The sequence below is a fragment of the Tachyglossus aculeatus genome, chromosome 4 (assembly GCF_015852505.1).
Source record: "Tachyglossus aculeatus isolate mTacAcu1 chromosome 4, mTacAcu1.pri, whole genome shotgun sequence".
NCBI lineage: Eukaryota > Metazoa > Chordata > Mammalia > Monotremata > Tachyglossidae > Tachyglossus > Tachyglossus aculeatus.
This window is the reverse complement of record NC_052069.1, coordinates 42,795,896-42,815,346: the sequence shown is the minus strand read 5'-3', so window position 1 is coordinate 42,815,346 and position 19,451 is coordinate 42,795,896. Positions and strand designations below refer to the sequence as shown.

At 45.3% G+C, this 19,451-nt stretch overlaps 1 protein-coding gene across 4 annotated transcripts in view; it reads left to right on the top strand.

The window, feature by feature from the left end:
* The window catches only part of KYAT3 (kynurenine aminotransferase 3), a 61,868-nt gene that overhangs the window by 35,138 nt on the left and 7,279 nt on the right, over positions 1-19,451 (top strand). For all 4 annotated transcript variants that reach the window (XM_038745770.1, XM_038745769.1, XM_038745767.1 and 1 more), the window contains 3 exons: positions 7,451-7,527; positions 13,137-13,226; positions 18,564-18,750. In XM_038745770.1, the coding sequence (XP_038601698.1) occupies positions 7,451-7,527; positions 13,137-13,226; positions 18,564-18,750 (354 nt within the window). The remainder of the gene's footprint in view (positions 1-7,450; positions 7,528-13,136; positions 13,227-18,563; positions 18,751-19,451) is intronic.

Sequence of the window (19,451 nt, the reverse complement as noted above, 5' to 3'; positions counted from 1 at the left end):
AAATCAGATTTAAGAGGCACTTAAATCAGATTTAAGAGGCACTTAAATCAGATTTAAAAGGCATGTAAATCAGATGAGAAGCAGTGTGGCTCAGTGGAAAGAGAGGTTGGGAGTCAGAGGTCATGGGTTTGAATCCCGTCTCCGCCACTTGTCAGCTGTGTGACTTTGGGGAAGTCACTTAATTTCTCTATGCCTCAGTGACCTCATCTGTCAAATGGGGATTAAGCTTGTGAGCCCCACATGGGACAACCTGATCACCTTGTATCCTCCCCAGCACTTAGAACGGTGCTTTGCACATAGTAAGTGCTTAACAAATGCCAAAATTATTATTATTATTATTTTAGGTTTTTAAAAGAAGTATCTAATAATAATAATAATGGCATAGCGGAGCTGGGATTTGAACCTCTGACTTTTAAGCATGTGCTTTTTCCCCGAAGCCACGCTGCTCGACTGAGGTGAAAGGATCCCAGAGGAGCAGTCGGTCAATTGTATTTATTTGTAATTCTAATTTTTTGAAAGGGTTGCTGAATATCTGTCCCACTGTAGAAAAGTTGTAAAAGTAGGATGCCATCATCCTTGCTTCTGAAGGTGGGAAAAGGATACTTGTACTTCCCAAGCATTTAGTACAGTGCTCTGTGCACAGTAAGAGCTCAATAAATATGATTGAATACACTTACTTTGTGCAAAGCACTGTTCTAAGCGCTGGGGAGGTTACAAGTTGATCAAGTTGTCCCACGGGGGGCTCACGGTCTTCATCCCCATTTCACAGATGAGGCAACTGAGGCCCAGAGAAGTGACGTGACTTGCCCAAAGTCCCACAGCTGACAATTGGCGGAGCCAAGATTTGAACCCATGACCTCCGACTCCAAAGTCCGGGCTCTTTCCACTGAGCCACGCTGCTTCTCTAATGTACAAACGGTATTTTATGCTCCATATAAAATGGGTATAGACGCTAATCTGATAACGCGTTAAGAGTTTTGGTTAATACAGTTTAGCAGTATTCGTTTTAATGGATCGTTCTGCACGTTCTTACAGTTTACTGCCTAACCCTACAAACCATAAAAACCTCTGTGGTAAAAATGTCCCTGATAAAGTCTTGTTACTGGAGAGAAGCAAGACGTTTTTTAACTCGGGTTTTTTCGTTTTGGTAACAGTCGGTGGAGATAAAATAAGAAAAGGAGACGCATCCACTATTTCAGTATTTAGAGAGTGCAGGCTTTCTCCATTTAACTTTACATATTCCACCAAGTGCTGTGATACTTGTTGCACGAAAGATGCAAACTGGCTGTTAACATCAATTTGCAGAGACTGGCCGTGGTTTTTTTAAAAAGTATATAGGGAAGATTGCCAGCCATATATCATGGGATTAGCACTGTCTTTTTACTTTCAGATGGGCAGCTTTCCTTAATGTAGAACTCTCCATCATATTTCCACCCTCTAGCTGACTTCTCTAAATGAGTAATCCTCTTATGAGTTAAAGCCACCTCAGGCTGTAACTACGAACGTTTATGGTTTCCAGCAAATCAATCAATCAATCAATCAATCAATCGTATTTATTGAGCGCTTACTATGTGCAGAGCACTGTACTAAGCGCTTGGGAAGTACAAATTGGCATCACATAGAGACAGTCCCTACCCAACAGTGGGCTCACAGTCTAAAAGGGGGAGACAGAGAACAGAACCAAACATACCAACAAAATAAAATAAGTAGGATAGAAATGTACAAGTAAAATAAATAAATAAATAAATAAATAAATAAATAGAGTAATAAATATGTACAACCATATATACAGGTGCTGTGGGGAAGGGAAGGAGGTAAGACGGGGGGATGGAGATCCAACGGACACGTTTGTCCGTAAGCCCCCCACTGAAAATAGTTCTCAAAATCTAAGCAGCATAGAAAGAGCAAGGGCCGGGAGTCAGAGGACCTGTGTTCTAATCCTGCCTCTGCCACATTTCAATCAATCAATCAATTGTATTTATTGATTATTGATTTATTAATACTCGTGAAATTCAATCAATCAATCGTATTTATTGAGCGCTTACTGTGTGCAGAGCACTGTACTAAGCACTTGGGAAGTACAAGTTGGCAACATATAGAGACAGGCCCTACCCAACAGCGGGCTCACAGTCTAAAAGGGGGAGACAGAGAACAAACCCGAACATACTAACAAAATAAATAGAATAGATATGTACAAGTAAAATAAACAAATAGAGTAATAATAAATAAATAAATAAATAGAGTAACTTCTCTGTGGCTCAACCCATCTGTAAATGGGAATTAAAGCCGTGAGTCCACGTGGAAGACGGACTGTGTCCGACCTGCCTAGCTTATATCCATTCATTCAATCGTATTTATTGAGCGCTTTCTGTGTGCAGAGCACTGTACTAAGCGCTTGGGAAGTACAAATCGGCAACACATAGAGACGGTCCCTACCCAACGGCGGGCTCACAGTCTAAAAGGGGGAGACAGAGAACAAACCCAAACATACTAACAAAATAAAATAAATAGAATAGATATGTACAGGTAAAATAAATAAATAAATAAATAGAGTAATAATAAATAAATAGAGTAACTCCTCTGTGGCTCAACCCATCTGTAAATGGGAATTAAAGCCGTGAGTCCACGTGGAAGACGGACTGAGTCCGACATGACTAGCTTATATCCATTCATTCAATTGTATTTATTGAGCGCTTTCTGTGTGCAGAGCACTGTACTAAGCGCTTGGGAAGTACAAATCGGCAACATCTAGAGACGGTCCCGACCCAACAGTGGGCTCACAGTCTAAAAGGGGGAGACAGAGAACAAACCCAAACATACTAACAAAATAAAATAAATAGAATAGATATGTACAAGTAAAATAAATAAATAAATAGAGTAATAATAAATAAATAGAGTAATAAATAGAGTAACTCCTCTGTGGCTCAACCCATCTGTAAATGGGAATTAAAGCCGTGAGTCCACGTGGAAGACAGACTGTGTCCGACCTGCCTAGCTTATATCCATTCATTCAATCGTATTTATTGAGCGCTTTCTGTGTGCAGAGCACTGTACTAAGCGCTTGGGAAGTACAAATCGGCAACATATAGAGACGGTCCCTACCCAACAACGGGCTCACAGTCTAGAAACGGGTTCACAGTCTAGAAACAGGCTCACAGTCTAGAAATAGTAAGTGCTTAACAGATACTTTTAATTTAAAAAAACCTCAGAAAAATCTCAGACCGTAAAGTTTTCTTGGGTTTCTCCCCATTTACCCAAGTTTCCCCTTCTTTACCCTTTCACTTCCCCATCTATTATACCCAGTCTCCCTATATACGGAGAGGTTAAGTCCTCTTCAAAACTCGAGGTAGATGGACGGGATGAATTTGTTGGTTCCTCAAATGAGGTCACTGCCTTCCAGAATTGGTGAGCAAGGAAACACCTCAATTAAAGGGAAAAAATATCTCCGGATTCCACGTGGGACTCTGTAGTTACCATTTCCTGAAAAGTGAAATTAGATTTCCGAAGCAGCGTGGCTCAGTGGGAAAAGCCCGGGCTTGGGAGTCAGCGGTCATGGGTTCTAATCCCGGCTCCGCCACTTGTCACCTGGGTGACTCTGGGCGAGTCACTTCACTTCTCTGGGCCTCAGTTACCTCATCTGTAAAATGGGGATTGACTGTGAGCCCCACGTGGGACAACCTGATCACCTGCTTCTCTAACTTCTCTTGAGAAGCAGCATGGCGGCTCAGTGGAAACAGCCCGGGCTTTGGAGTCAGAGGTCATGGGTTCAAATCCCAGCTCCGCCAGTTGTCAGCTGCGTGACTTTGGGCAAATCACTTCTCCGTGCCTCAATTACCTCAACTGTAAAATGGGGATTGACTGTGAGCCCCACGTGGGACAACCTGATCACCTTGCAATCTCCCCAGCCCCTAGAACGGTGCTTTGCACATAATGAGCGCTTAATAAATGCTATCATTATTATTCTCTGTGCCTCAGTGACCTCACCTGTAAAATGGGGATGAAGACTGTGAGCCCCACGTGGGACAACCTGATCGCCTTGTATCCCCCCCGGCGCTCAGAACGGTGCTTTGCACATAGTAAGCGCTTCACAAATGCCATTATTATGATTATTATTTATCTCATTTAATTTCCAGAGTAGTCATGAAGCAGTGTGCCTCATTTTCACCTCCTCCAGGAGGCCTTCCCAGACTGAGCCCCTTCTTTCCTCTCCCCCTCGTCCCCCTCTCCATCCCCCCGTCTTACCTCCTTCCCTTCCCCACAGCACCTGTATATATGTATATACGGTTGCACATATTTATTACTCTATTTATTTATTTATTTATTTATTTGTTTATTTATTTATTTTACTTGTACATTTCTATCCTACTTATTTTATTTTGTTGGTATGTTTGGTTCTGTTCTCTGTCTCCCCCTTTTAGACTGTGAGCCCACTGTTGGGTAGGGACTGTCTCTATGTGATGCCAATTTGTACTTCCCAAGCGCTTAGTACAGTGCTCTGCACATAGTAAGCGCTCAATAAATACGATTGATTGATTGATTGATTTTCAAACGTGGGTAGGTAGAGTTAACCTGTAGAATGAATGAAACCCGCTGGTAAATGAAGTCTTGCTTGTAGAATCTGGTGTTTCTAACTGCTTAGACTTTGCCACGCAAACAAAATGTTGGAGTTTAGTCTTTCTTGTGGTTGATTTCATTCAAGAATGCCAGAAAATGGTGAGGAAAGAGACGGCCTACATGGGTTACGCGGCGGGTTGTTGAAGAGAGCCCGTAATGGAGTCAGTGCAAGCCACCCACTGTTGGGTAGGGACTGTCTCTATATGTTGCCAACTTGTATTTCCCAAGCGCTTAGTACAGTGCTCTGCACACTGTAAGCGCTCAATAAATACGATTGATTGATTGATTGATTACTCAATCCATATGATTGATTGATACTTCGAGGCTGGCCTTACACTGCCGTGATCCGTACAAGTTCTGGTCGCCCGGCCAGGGCTCAGAAGTTGGTATTGCTTTCTCCGGGCTTCCTTGAATTTCAGATTCGGAATTCATTTCATTCAATCATATTTATTGAGCGCTTACTGTGTGCAGAGCACTGGACTAAACGCTTGGGAAGTCCAAGTCGGCAACATCTGGAGACGGCCCCTACCCAACAACGGGCTCACGGTCTAGGAGGGGGAGACAGACAATCAGTCAATCAATCAATCGTATTTATTGAGCGCTTACTGTGTGCAGAGCACTGTACTAAGCGCTTGGGAAGTACAAGCTGGCAACATATAGAGACGGTCTCTACCCAACAGTGGGCTCACAGTCTAGAAGGGGGAGACAGACAACAAAACCAAACATACTAACAAAATAAAATAAATAGAATAGATAGGTACAAGTAAAATAAATAAATAAATAGAGTAATAAATATGTACAGACATATAAAAATTGGAGGAATTGACCACCAGGAGAAAGCAACTTAAACCAAAGCTCAGAATCGATACGCTCCCATACCTCCTTTAAAATTTGAAATTTAGCATGAATTTCCTCTTCAACACCTTGGATTTTAGTCAGGGCAGCTTCGTGTTGAGGTAGTGTCTCCTCCTTTTCTATTAAAAATTCTTCTTTCTTTTGAAGCTGGAGTGCATACTCTTGCTGGGCTGCTGTTTCGTGCTGCAGCTTCTGATGCAACAAAACAAAACATGTAGACAGGTGTCAAAATTGTCCGAACAAATAGAATCAAAGCTGGATGTGCATCTATTATTACTCTATTTATTTATTCATTATACTTTATTTTACTTGTACATATTTATTCTATTTATTTCATTTTGTTAATATGTTTTGTTCTCTGTCTCCCCCTTCTAGACTGTGAGCCCACTGTTGGGTAGGGACCGTCTCTATATGTTACCAACTTGGACTTCCCAAGTGCTTAGTACAGTGCTCTGCACACAGTAAGCGCTCAATAAATATGATTGAATGAATCATTAACAAAATAAATGGAATAGCAGATATGTACAAGTAAAATAGAGTAATAAATCTGTACAAATATATATACAGGTGCTGTGGGGAGGGGAAGGAGGTAGGGCTGGGGGGGTGGGGAGGAGGAGAGGAAAAAGGGGCCTCAGTGTGGGAAGGCCTCCTGGAGGAGGTGAGCTCTCAGTAGGGCTTTGAAGGGAGGAAGATGTCCCCCAAACATCGAGGGGTTTATGGGGTGTTCAGGTTTTTGTGAATCATCATGGGCAAACTAATTACAACTAATTCACCTGTCCTCCCTGCTGCTTTGGAGAAATCTTATTCCCCTGCCCGTCCTTGAAGCGAAACTTGGGTTTGTTGCCTGGGTCAAGCTTAGACTTTCTTTGACCACCTAGAAAAACGTGACATGGGCCATGAGAAGCAGCGTGGCTCAGTGGAAAGAGCCCGGGCTTGGGAGTCAGAGGTCATGGGTTCAAATCCCGGCTCCGCCGCTTGTCAGCTGGGGGACTTTGGACACCTCCCTTCACTTCTCTGTGCCTCACTTCCCTCATCTCTAAAACATCTATATGTTGCCAATTTGTACTTCCCAAGCGCTTAGTACAGTGCTCTGCACACAGTAAGAGCTCAATAAATACGATTGATTGATTGATTAAAACGGGAATTAAGATTGTGAGCCCCACATGGGACGACCTGATCACCTCGTATCCTCCCCAGTGCTTAGAACAGTGCTTTGCACATAGTAAGCGCTTAACAAATACCAAAATTATTATTCATTCATTCACTCGTATGTATTGAGCACTTACTGTGTGCAGAGCAATGTACTAAGCGCTTGCGCGGTATTAAGTGCTTATTATTATTATCTAGTGGTATTTCTTTTAGTACACAAAAATTATGTGCCATAGCTAGAACTGTCTTAAAATTTTAAGGAAAATAATATTCCTTATCGATTGTATCCCCTCCCATCAATAGCAGTAATAAGAGCTAATCTCCCTATCAAGAACATAGTTTCTGGATTTTTTTTTTAATTTTCACTTATGATTCTGTCTCTGCCTGATGAGTCTCTCTGATTCAATCGGACCTTCTCCTTCTTGTTCATTCATGCCTAGACACTCATGGTGTACTTACGTTTTTTTAGGGTTTATTTATTTGTGCAATCTGCTTCAAATACTACTTTAAATACCTCATTTTTTAGACCTCGGGTTTATGACCGCATCATTTCAAACTAAACGTGCACTAAAACCATCCCAGTGTGTTTTCCCAAGCTCTGTAAATCCTTAGTTTTATTGAAGAACTTATTCGGATTAAAACCTTTAGTAGGCATATTTTATTTCCTTTAGAGTATCCCTGAAGGAAATAAGTACTGCCTCATTCAAAGACAGATTATTAATATTTTTGGTGCAATATCATGCATTTCAAACCTGGCGTAAGTTATGTTTCGAAATTGGACGGAATGTAGATTCGATAGCCGTGAATCTGATTAAATTTTCTTTTTCTCCAGCTTCTTTACCAGGTATGTGGGACAGAACAATAACCATAGGGAGCGCTGGAAAGACATTCAGTGTGACTGGCTGGAAGGTGAGAAGAATAAGAAAGCTCAATTGATTTAAAAAGTACAATCCTTTATATCTTAGTTGAATATTTTCTTTCTTCTATGTCATTTGAAGGCACATTGCTCATTGAAGCCCCCACGTAATTACAATTAGTATTTTCTCTCAGCTGCTACTACTCTTTTTGTCGCCCGTTGTCTTTATAAGTCATGATAATGGTCCATTTAGAAAGGGAAAATAATTAGGGCTTTTTTAATATATGAACAGATGACATCACTCGCCTTTGTGTTTTACACAACATGCCCAGGAGCTTTCATAGCATTATTTTGTGGCAAATGCAAACAGGAAAAAAAAAAAACCCAAAGATTTTATTTTCAGAGCTGAATTCAGCTCTGCTTAAGTTTCTGTAAGGATAACAACGAGTAGCGGGAAAATTTTTAAAAATCTTACCCGGGAAATATTAAGCTCGGGATAATAATCAGTGTGGCATTTGTTAAGCCCTTACTATGTGCTAAACGCTGGGGTCGACACAGGATAATCAGATCAGACAACGCGGCCCTGTCCCACCAGGGCTCACGGTTTCATTCATTCAGTCGTATTTATTGAGCGCTTACTGTGTGCAGAGCACTGTACTAAGCACTGTACTAAGGTTTCAGGACGAAGAAGAGCTATTTCTTTCCCATTTTACAAATGAGAAAACTGAGGCATAGAGAATTTGAACATATTTTAAAGGGTCCTTTCAGTGTGTCACCTCAGTGAGACATTTTTTCCCACACTAAATTTTTCTCTAATTTCATTGTGATAATCTTCGTTTCTTTAAAATAAAAGCAAAGGCATTTTCTTTGTTTCTTCTGTGGGCCTTCAGTACGTTGACATTCGACCCAGCGAAAAGACACGGGTCAGCAAAGGGCTAATTTCTCTAATTTCATTGTGATAATCTTAGTTTCTTTAAAATAAAAACAAAAGCATTTTCTTTGTTTCTTCTGTGGGTCTTCAGTACATTTACATTCGACCCAGCGAAAAGACACGGGTCGGCAAAGGGCTAGGAGGAAGCCAGCTCCAAATTGAACAATCAATCAATCAATCAATCGTATTTATTGAGCGCTTACTGTGTGCAGAGCACTGTACTAAGCGCTTGGGAAGTACAAGTTGATCAAATTAGAACACATGCCCAGTTTTGGTTAGATTTAATGTGCTATCGGTAAGGTATTCACATGGAGCTGGCCTAGGTTACGTACGGGAAGGGTCTGAGATTAGAGGTGCCAGTTTTTCATTTTGTGCAACGGTAGGGCTTTAGGAGGTGGGGTAGATGAAAAGAGGGGTAGGTGATAATAATAACAATAATAATAATGATGGCATTTATTAAGCGCTTACTATGTGCAAAGCACTGTTCTAAGCGCTGGGGAGGTTACAAGGTGATCAGGTTGTCCCTCTGCGGGCTCACAGTCTGAATCCCCATTTTCCAGACGAGGTAACCGAGGCCCAGAGCAGTTAAGTGACTTGCCCAAAGTCACACAGCTGACAATTGGTGGAGCCGGGGTTTGAACCCACTACCTCCGACTCCAAAGCCCGGGCTCTTTTCCGCTGAGCCAATAATAATTGATGACATTTATTAAGCGCTTACTATGTGCAAAGCACTGTTCTAAGCGCTGGGGAGGTTACAAGGTGATCAGGTTGTCCCTCTGGGGGCTCACAGTCTGAATCCCCATTTTCCAGACGAGGTAACTGAGGCCCAGAGAAGTGAGGTGACTTGCCCAAAGTCACACAGCTGACAATTGGTGGAGCCGGGGTTTGAACCCACGACCTCCGACTCCAAAGCCCGGGCTCTTTTCCACTGAGCCAGTAATACTTGATGACATTTATTAAGCGCTTACTATGTGCAAAGCACTGTTCTAAGCGCTGGGGAGGTTACAAGGTGATCAGGTCGTCCCACGGGGGGCTCACCGTCTTAATCCCCGTTTTCCAGACGAGGTAACTGAGGCCCAGAGAAGTGAAGTGACTTGCCCAAAGTCACACAGCTGACAATTGGTGGAGCCGGGGTTTGAACCCACGACCTCCGACTCCAAAGCCCGGGCTCTCTTCCGCTGAGCCACATACGCTGACTAAACCGCCACCATCAGCCCTGCACTAAGCCAATCCCTCTCAGGAGCTGTCATCCCAATCTAATAATAATAATAATAGTCGTTAAATATTATTTAGTATTAATATTAATTAAATATTAATATTTAATATTCATTAAACGCTCACTCTGTGCCGAGCACTGTACTGGAGTAGATGCTGAACCACCGGGCCGGACACAGTCCTTGTTCCACAGCGGGCTCACAAGTCTAAGGAGTAGGGAGGAAAGGGATTTAATCCTCATTTTACAGCTGAGGAACCCGAGGCCCAGAGAAGTGAAGTGATTTGCCCAAGGTCACGCGACAGGTGACACCCACTTTTCACTTTTCACTAGGCCATGCTGCTTCTTCCTTCTGATTTTATTTTGTTAATATGTTTGGTTTTGTTCTCTGTCTCCCCCTTCTATCATCATCATCATCATCAATCGTATTTATTGAGCGCTTACTGTGTGCAGAGCACTGTACTAAGCGCTTGGGAAGTACAAGTTGGCAACATATAGAGACGGTCCCTACCCAGCAGTGGGCTCACAGTCTAAAAGGGGGAGACAGAGAACAAAACCAAACATGCTAACAAAATAAAATAAATAGAATAGATATGTACAAGTAAAATAAATAAATTGAGTAATAAATATGTACAAACATCTATACATATATACAGGTGCTGTGGGGAAGGGAAGGAGGTAAGATGGGGGGGATGGAGAGGGGGACGAGGGGGAGAGGAAGGAAGGGGCTCAGTCTGGGAAGGCCTCCTGGAGGAGGTGAGCTCTCAGTAGGGCCTTGAAGGGAGGAAGAGAGCGAGCTTGGTGGAGGGGCAGAGGGAGGGCGTTCCAGGCCCGGGGGATGACGGGGGCCGGGGGTCGATGGCGGGACAGGCGAGAACGAGGTACAGTGAGGAGATTAGCGGTGGAGGAGCGGAGGGTATGGGCTGGGCAGTAGAAGGAGAGAAGGGAGGTGAGGTAGGAGGGGGCGAGGGGATGGACAGCCTTGAAGCCCAGGGTGAGGAGTTTCTGCCTGATGCGCAGATTGATTGGTAGCCACTGGAGATTTTTGAGGAGGGGACTAGACTGTGAGCCCACTGTTGTGTAGGGACCGTCTTTGTATGTTGCCAACTTGTACTTCCCAAGCGCTTAGTACAGCGCTCTGCACACAGTAAGCGCTCAGTAAATACGATTGATTGATTGATTGGTTCTGGAGAACCCCGCTGGCTCACAGTCTCCAGCCGTCGGACCGTTCTGCTCTCCGGACTGCGCGTTAAAGGGAAGGTGACCGGATTACAACCGAGGGCTGGTTCTGGGGTTCCTTCAGGCCCTGGGTGTTCACGCGCTGTTCCGGTCTCTGACTCGGTAGAGCCTACGTGGGCCATTTCTGGGAACATTTCCCTCGGGGAGATTTTTGACCGGTCTCCTCCCCCTCCACCAAAAAAAGGAAGTTCGGAGCCCCGATCGTTATGCTCCTTGGAAGGGTGGTGACAATTCCTTCTCCGTCTCCCCCTTCTAGACTGTGAGCCCACTGTTGGGTAGGGACCGTCTCTATAGGTTACCAACTTGTACTTCCCAAGCCCTTAGTACAGCGCTCTGCACACAGTAAGCGCTCAATCAATACGGTTGATTTGATTGATTGATTGATTCCTTCTAAGCGCTGGACTATGAACGCAAGTTCTGGGGGAAGGGTGAATAAAGAGTGAATAAAAGCGCTCCTAATCAAGCGCTTAGTACAGTGCTCTGCACATAGTAAGCGCTCAATAAATACGATTGATGATGATAAAGAGTGGAAGTCCAAGTGCAAGGCCTGCGCACTTCCCCCTTCTAATAATGGCATTTATTAAGCGCTTACTATGTGGAAAGCACTGTTCTAAGCGCTGGGGAAATTACAAGGTGATCGGGTTGTCCCACAGGGGGCTCACAGTCTTAATCCCCATTTTACAGATGAGATAACTGAGGCACAGAGAAGTTAAGTGACTTGCCCAAAGTCACGCAGCTGACAGTTGGCGGAGCCGGGATTTGAACCATGACCTCTGACTCCAAAGCCCGGGCTCTTTTCACTGAGCCACGCTCCTTCGTCTTCTAGACCGTGAGCCCGTTGTTGGGTAGGGACCGTCTCTAGATGTTGCCGACTTGTACTTCCCAAGCGCTTAGTACAGTGCTCTGCACACAGTAAGTGCTCAATAAATACGATCGAATGAATGAATGAATGTGGTTACATCATTTTATAGGGGCGTCAGGAAGCTTGTTGTGGGCAGGGAACGTGTCTACCAACTCTGTTGAATCGTACTCCCTCGTGAGCTTATTACGGCCTACAATAAACCCTCAGTAAATACCAGTGATTGATCAATTGATTAAAATGGTCTATTACTTGAATAGAGAAGCAGCGTGGCTCAATGGAAAGAGCCCGGGCTTTGGAGTCAGAGGTCATGGGTTCAAATCCCGGCTCCGCCAACTGTCAGCAGTGTGACTTTGGGCAAGTGACTTCACTTCTCTGGGCCTCAGTTACCTCATCTGTGAAATGGGGATTGAGACAGTGAGCCCCCCGTGGGACAACCTGATCACCTTGGAACCTCCCCAGCGCTTAGAACGGTGCTTTGCACATAGTAAGCGCTTAATAAATTCAATCGTATTTATTGAGCGCTTACTGTGTGTACAGCACTGTACTAAGCGCTTGGGAAGTACAAGTTAGACGGTTCCTACCCAACAGCGGGCTCACAGTCTAGAAGGGGGAGACAGACAACAAAATCAATCAATTGTATTTATTGAGCGCTTACTGTGTGCAGAGCACTGTACTAAGCGCTTGGGAAGTACAAGTTGGCAACATATAGAGACGGTCCCTACCCAACAGTGGGCTCACAGTCTAGAAGGGGGAGACAGACAACAAAATCAATCCATCAATCAATCAATCGTATTTATTGAGCGCTTACTGTGTGCAGAGCACTGTACTAAGCACTTGGGAAGTATACAAGTGGGCAACATATAGAGACGGTCCCTACCCATCAGTGGGCTCACAGTCTAGAAGGGGGAGACAGACAAACAAAATCAATCCATCAATCAATCAATCATATTTATTGAGCGCTTACTGTGTGCAGAGCACTGTACTAAGCGCTTGGGAAGTACAAGTTGGCAACATTTAGAGACGGTCCCTACCCATCAGTGGGCTCACAGTCTAGAAGGGGGAGACAGACAACAAAATCAATCCATCAATCAATCAATCGTATTTATTGAGCGCTTACTGTGTGCAGAGCACTGTACTAAGCGCTTGGGAAGTACAAGTTGGCAACATCTGGAGACAGTCCCTACCCAACAGCGGGCTGACAGTCTAGAAGGGGGAGACAGACAACAAAACAAAACATATTAACAAAATAAAATAAATAGAATATGTACAAGTAAAATAGAGTAATAAATACTTGCAAACATATAATAAATGCCATCATTATTGTTATTATTATTATTATTACTTGAAAATGCTCAACCCCTTTGTATTCAGGAGTAGATTTTACTTAAAAGGCCTCCCTTTGCTTGTCTTTTTTCAGCTTGGCTGGTCTATCGGTCCCAAGCACCTGATAAGACATTTGCAGACCGTTCAACAGAACACTCTGTACACTTGTGCCACGCCTTTACAAGTAAGTACCCCTGTATTCTGTAGGTTATCCTTTAACTTTTTCCAGATATTATTTTGTGTTTTTAGGTCTCGGAAGTGCCTGTGAATTGCTCCTGCCTCAAAATCGGGGTTTCCGCGTGCCAGAGTGATTTTGCCTGTTGAGGCAATTACCAGTGGCCAAGGGGAGAGAACAGCCTTTTAGACTGTGAGCCCACTATTGGGTAGGGACCGTCTCTATATGTTGCCAACTTGTACTTCCCAAGCGCTTAGTCCAGTGCTCTGCACACAGTAAGCGCTCAATAAATACGATTGATGATGATGATGATAGCCTGGCTGGGGACTTTTGTGCCCCTGGAAGGATTTAAGGTTTCACCTGGAATAGACCTTCCCATCTGTTCTTCTTCTTATCCAACGCCTTCCAACTCTCCTGCCCTCTCATAGTGTCTCACCCCGCTTCACAGAGACCATACTTAGAGGAGAGAATCCACTGAGAGATAATAATAATAGTGATAATGATGGCATTTATTAAGCGCTTACTATGTGCAAAGCACTGTTCTAAGCGCTGAGGAGGTTACAAGGTGATCAGGTTGTCCCACGGGGGGCTCACGGTCTTCTGACTCTGCCTCAGGAGGTAGTAACAACAGCAGACCCCGTCTCTACATTCACCTGCTGCGGATGCCGCTGCTGGCTTTTGGAGGTCTCCTCCCCACCCTATCCCTCCGGCTCCCCTTTTTTAATGGAATCCGTTAAACATTTACTATAATAATAATAATAATAATAATAATAATGGCATTTATTAAGCGCTTACTATGTGCAAAGCACTGTTCTAAGCGCTGGGGAGGATGCAGAGTGATTAGGTTGTCCCACGTGGGGCTCACAGACTTAATCCCCATTCTACAGATGAGAGAACTGAGGCCCAGAGAAGTCAAGTAACTTGCCCCAAGTCACACAGCTGACAAGTGGTGGAACCGGGATTTGAACCCATGACCCCTGACTCCAAAGCCCGGCATCTTTCCACTGAGCCACAACTGCTCACTATGTACCGGGCACTGAACTAAGCGCTACGCTGAGGTAGACGGCTGGACACAGTCCACGTCCCACGTGGGGCTCACAGTCTTAATCCCGATTTTACAGACGAGAAGCAGCGGGGCCCAGCGGAAAGAGCCCGGGCTTTGGAGTCGGGGGTCGTGGGTTCAAATCCTGTCAGCCTTGTGACTTTGGGCAAGTCGCTTCGCTTCTCTGGGCCTCAGTTCCCTCATCTGGAAAATGGGGGTTAGGACTGCGAGCCCCCCGTGGGACAACCTGATCACCTTGTAACCTCCCCAGTGCTTAGAACGGTGCTTTGCGCATGGTAAGCGCTTGATCAATGTCATCATTGTTATGATTATTATTATTATGAGGTGGCTGAGGAGTGGAGAAGTGAAGTGACTTGCCCCCAAGGTCTCCCAGCAGACAAGCATTGGACTCCCTTGGCGAGAAGTCCAGTACATAGCCACTCAGCCCCAACTGGAGCTGCTGCTTCTACCATTACTCCCAGTGGGCCAGAGCCATCCTCCTAAGCATTCCTCTGGGCATGAGCATTCATTCATTCATTCAATCGTATTTATTGAGCGCTTACTGCGTGCAGAGCACTGTACTAAGCGCTTGGGAAGTACAAGTTGGCAACAAATAGAGACGGTCCCTACCCGACAACGGGCTCACAGTCTAGAAGGGGGAGACAGGCAACAAAACAAAACACGGGGTCAGGCGTCAAGTCGTCAGAATAAAGTCGTCAGCATCCCACATTGGGGTGAACCCAGGGCCCTAATGACCCTGTTCAACTTTATAAATCAGCGTGTGTGATAAATGAATAAATAAGTGACATAAATAACCCAATAAATAAAGAAGTGCCAAGGATGGCAAACGGGATGAAATGATCTGGGCGGTGAGGTTAGTCGGGTAATGACTCCGAAAGGAGAAGTTATTTTCAGAAGGCTTTGAAGGTGGAGAGGCAAGTATAGTGTAGCGGGAACTTGGTGACTACAACAGGGAGTCAGAGAACCTGGGTTCTAATCCTGGCACCGCCCCTTGCCTGCTGTGTGACCGTTGGCAAGACATTGGACTTCTCTGGGCCTCAGTTTCTTTATCTGTAAAATGTTGAAGAAATATCTGCTCCCTCCTCGTTCTTAAACGTTGAGCCCACATTACCCCCTCCACGTGAAACGGAAACTCCTTACCGTCGGCTTTAAAGCACTCAGGTACCTTCCCCTTACCTCTCTGCTTTCATACTACATCCTAGTTTGCACACATTGCTCCTCTAATGCCAATTTACCTTGTCCCGCTGTTGGGTAGGGACCGTCTCTATATGTTGCCAACTTGTACTTCCCAAGTGCTTAGTACAGTGCTGTGCACACAGTAAGCGCTCAATAAATACGATCGAATGAATGAATTTACCTCATTATATCTCGATCTCGTCTGTCTTGCCCACGTCCTGCTTCTGGCCTGGACGCCCTCCCTCTTCACATCCAGCCGATGATCGCCGTCCCCCACCTTCAAAACCTTTCTAAAAGCACATCTCCAACAGGCCTTCCTTGACTAAGCCTTCATTTCCTGTGCTCCCTCTCCCTTCTGGGTCACCCTCGCAATTGGATTTGCCCCCTTTATTCACCCCTGTCGCAGCCCTGCCGCGCTTATGTACATATCTGTAATTTATTTATATTAATGTCTGTCTCCCCCTCTGGACTGTAAGCTTACTGTGGGCAAGGGAAGTGCCTGTCAATTATTTTGTATTCTCTCCCAGTGCTCAGTACAGTCTTCTTCACTCAGTGAACACTCAATAAATACGATTGTTTGAAGGCAGGTGAGAAAATGGGGCTGGTGAGGTAGATTTGGGAGTAGCCCATGTAGAAGTGCTGGTTGAAACAATGGGAGCAGATAAGTTCCCCAAGAGAATTACTGTAGACAAAGAGGAGGAAAGGATCCAGAACAGCCTCGCGGGACACCAAGAGGTAAATCAATCAATGTCGTATTTATTGAGCGCTTATTGTGTGCCGAGCACTGTACTAAGCGCTTGGGAAGTACAATTTGGCAACATCTAGAGACAGTCCCTACCCAACAGTGGGCTCACAGTCTAAAAGACAGTCAATAGGTAAAGGGGGAGATGATGCAGAAGAGCCAGAAGAGGACACCAAAAGGGCGTTTATAAAGACAGAAAGAGAACTAAGAGTAGTGTGTCGGAAATTGATGTCAGAGAGGGTCTCCAGTGTTTTTAGTAAAAAGACAATTTGACATATTCTTCCATTTCTGAGTGAAATATATTTGTATGAGAGTTCAGTATTTTTCTTCAGGGGGTTAATCTGTCATTTAGGTGAAAGGTAACTCAACATGTCCGAGACTGAGCTCCTTACCTTCCCTCCCAAATCCTGTTCTCTCCCTGACTTTCCCGTCACTGTGAACGGCACTACCATCCTTCCCGTCTCACAAGCCCGCAACCTTGGTGTCACTCTCGACTCTGCTCTCTCATTCACCCCACACATCCAATCCATCACCAAAACCTGCCGGTCTCACCTCCGCAACGTTGCCAAGATCCGCCCTTTCCTCTCCATCCAAACCGCTATCTTGCTGGTTCAATCTCTCATCCTATCCCGACTGGATTACTGCATCAGTCTCCTCTCTGATCTCCCATCCTCCGGTCTCTCCCCGCTTCAGTCTATACTAAACTCTGCTGCCTGGATTATCTTTGTACAGAAGGACTCTGGGCATGTCACTCCCCTCCTCAAAAATCTCCACTGGCTGCCTGTCAACCCACGAATCAAGCAAAAACTCCTCACTCTCAGCTTCCAGGCGTCCATCCCCTCGCCCCCTCCTACCTCCCCTCCCTTCTCTCCTTCTCCAGCCCAGCCCGCAACCTCCGCTCCTCCGCCGCTAATCTCCTCACCGTACCTCGTTCTCGCCTGTCCCGCCATCAACCCCCGGCCCACGTCATTCCCCGGGCCTGGAATGCCCTCCCTCCACACATCCGCCAAGCTAGCTCTCTTCCTCCCTTCAAAGCCCTACTGAGAGCTCACCTCCTCCAGGAGGTCCTCCCACACTGAGCTCCCCTTTCCTCTGCTCCTCCTCCCCTCCCCATCACTCCCTTCCTCTGCCCTACCCCAGTCCCCTCCCCACAGCTCTTGTATATATTTTGTACGTATTTATGCACACGAAGCAGCATGGCTCAGTGGAGAGACCCCAGGCTTGGGAGTCAGAGGTCTTGGGTTCTAATCTTGGCTCCACCGCTTGTCAGCTGTGTGACTTTGGGCAAGTCACTTCTCTGGGCCTCAGTCACCTCATCTGTAAAATGGGATTAAGACTGTGAGCCCCATGTGGGACAACCTGATTGCCTTGTATCCCCCCCAGTGCTTAGAACAGTGCTTGGCACATAGTAAGGGCTTTATAAATGCCATAATTATTATTATTACTCTATTTACTTAATTATGTATATATCACTACAATTCTATTTATTCAATGGTATTGACACAGTCTACTTAATAATAATAAAATAATGATGGCATTTGTTAAGCGCTTGCTCTGTGCGAAGCACTGTTCTAAGCGCTGGGTTGGGATACAAGGCGATCAGATTGTCCCGCATGGGGCTCACAGTCTTAATCCCCATTTTACAGATGAGGTAACTGAGGCACAGAGAAATGAAGTGACTTGCCCCGAGTCACACGGCGGACAAGCGGCGGAGCCGGGATTAGAACCCATGACCTCTGGCTCCCAAGCCCGGGCTCTTTCCACTGAGCCACGCTGCTACTTGTTTCGTTTTGTTGTCTGTCTCCCGCTTCTAGACTGTGAGCCTGTTGTTGCGTAGGGATTGTCTCTATCAGTTGCTGAATTGTTCTTTCCAAGCGCTTAGTACAGTGCTCTGCACACAGTAAGTGCTCAATAAATACAATCGAATGAATGATCGAACCTGTTCTTCAGAGTAAGGACGGTCTTATTTTGATTAACTTTGGTTGCATCTCTCCTAAACGTAGGCACATATCCCAGCTTTCTCACGGCTTGCATTGTTCTCCAGTTTAGAAAAATGATCTTTTCATTCCTATTACCATCGCTGGCATTTTGTTATAACGGCATCTCCTTCACAATCCTATCTAAAAATGAGCATGCAGTGGCTCTGTAATGAGAAGCAGAAAAATCGAGGTAGAACTCCCCAGCCCTCTCAACATGGTTCAGACGACTATTTCAGGATTTCTGGCGTTTGGTCCGCCTTTCACCGGAATCGTTAGAATGTCCCAGTTTAATTCCGACCTCGTAACATTCAACGTCGATTTTAAGGACGTGAGATGGACCGGTTGACGGCCCTTGTTTGTTTCTTGTTTTTGAATGTAACCTGCAGGAGGCTTTGGCTCAAGCCTTCTGGGTCGACGCGAAACGCATGGACGATCCCGAGTGCTATTTTAACTCTCTGCCGCGGGAGCTGGAAGGAAAGCGTGATCGGATGGCACGTTTGCTCCAGAGCATTGGCCTGAAGCCCATCGTCCCCGAAGGAGGGTACTTCATCATTGCGGATGTTTCCTCACTAAGTCAGTGACCGTTTTCTAGCTTTCTCAATACCAAAACGCAGACGCGGGGGCTTGTGATATTCCGTTAACCAAGCGGGAAGGTTTCCTACAAGCGTTAGGAGCATTTATTGGTGCGGCCCCCTTTCCTAGGGGCCGGAACAGTCCTTTGCACGTAGTAAGTGCTTAATAAATGCCGTCATCATTTATTTATTAATAATCAAGGGACACACTCCGTGCCAACGAGAAACTTACACGTTAACAGGGAGACAACAGATGGATACGTTCTCTGCCCTCAATGACCTTAGAGTAGAAGCAGAGACAGGCATTAATTCATTCATTCAGTCGTATTTATTGAGCACTTACTGTGTGCAGAGCACTGTACTAATATAAATAAATAAAACAAAAGTGCTGCGGGGCTGAGGGCAGAGTGAATACTAAGTGCTCAAAGGGTCCCACAACTGTCCCAACTGATACGGGGAAGCAGCGTGGCTCAGTGGAAAGAGCCCAGGCTTGGAGTCAGAGGTCAGGGGTTCAAATCCCGGCTCCGCCACTTGTCAGCTGGGTGACTTTGGGCAAGGCACTTCACTTCTCTGCGCCTCAGTGACCTCATCTGTAAAATGGGGAGGAAGACTGTGAGCCCCTCGTGGGACAACCTGATCCCCTTGTAACCTCCCCAGCGCTTAGAACAGTGCTTTGCACATAGTAAGCGCTTAATAAATGCG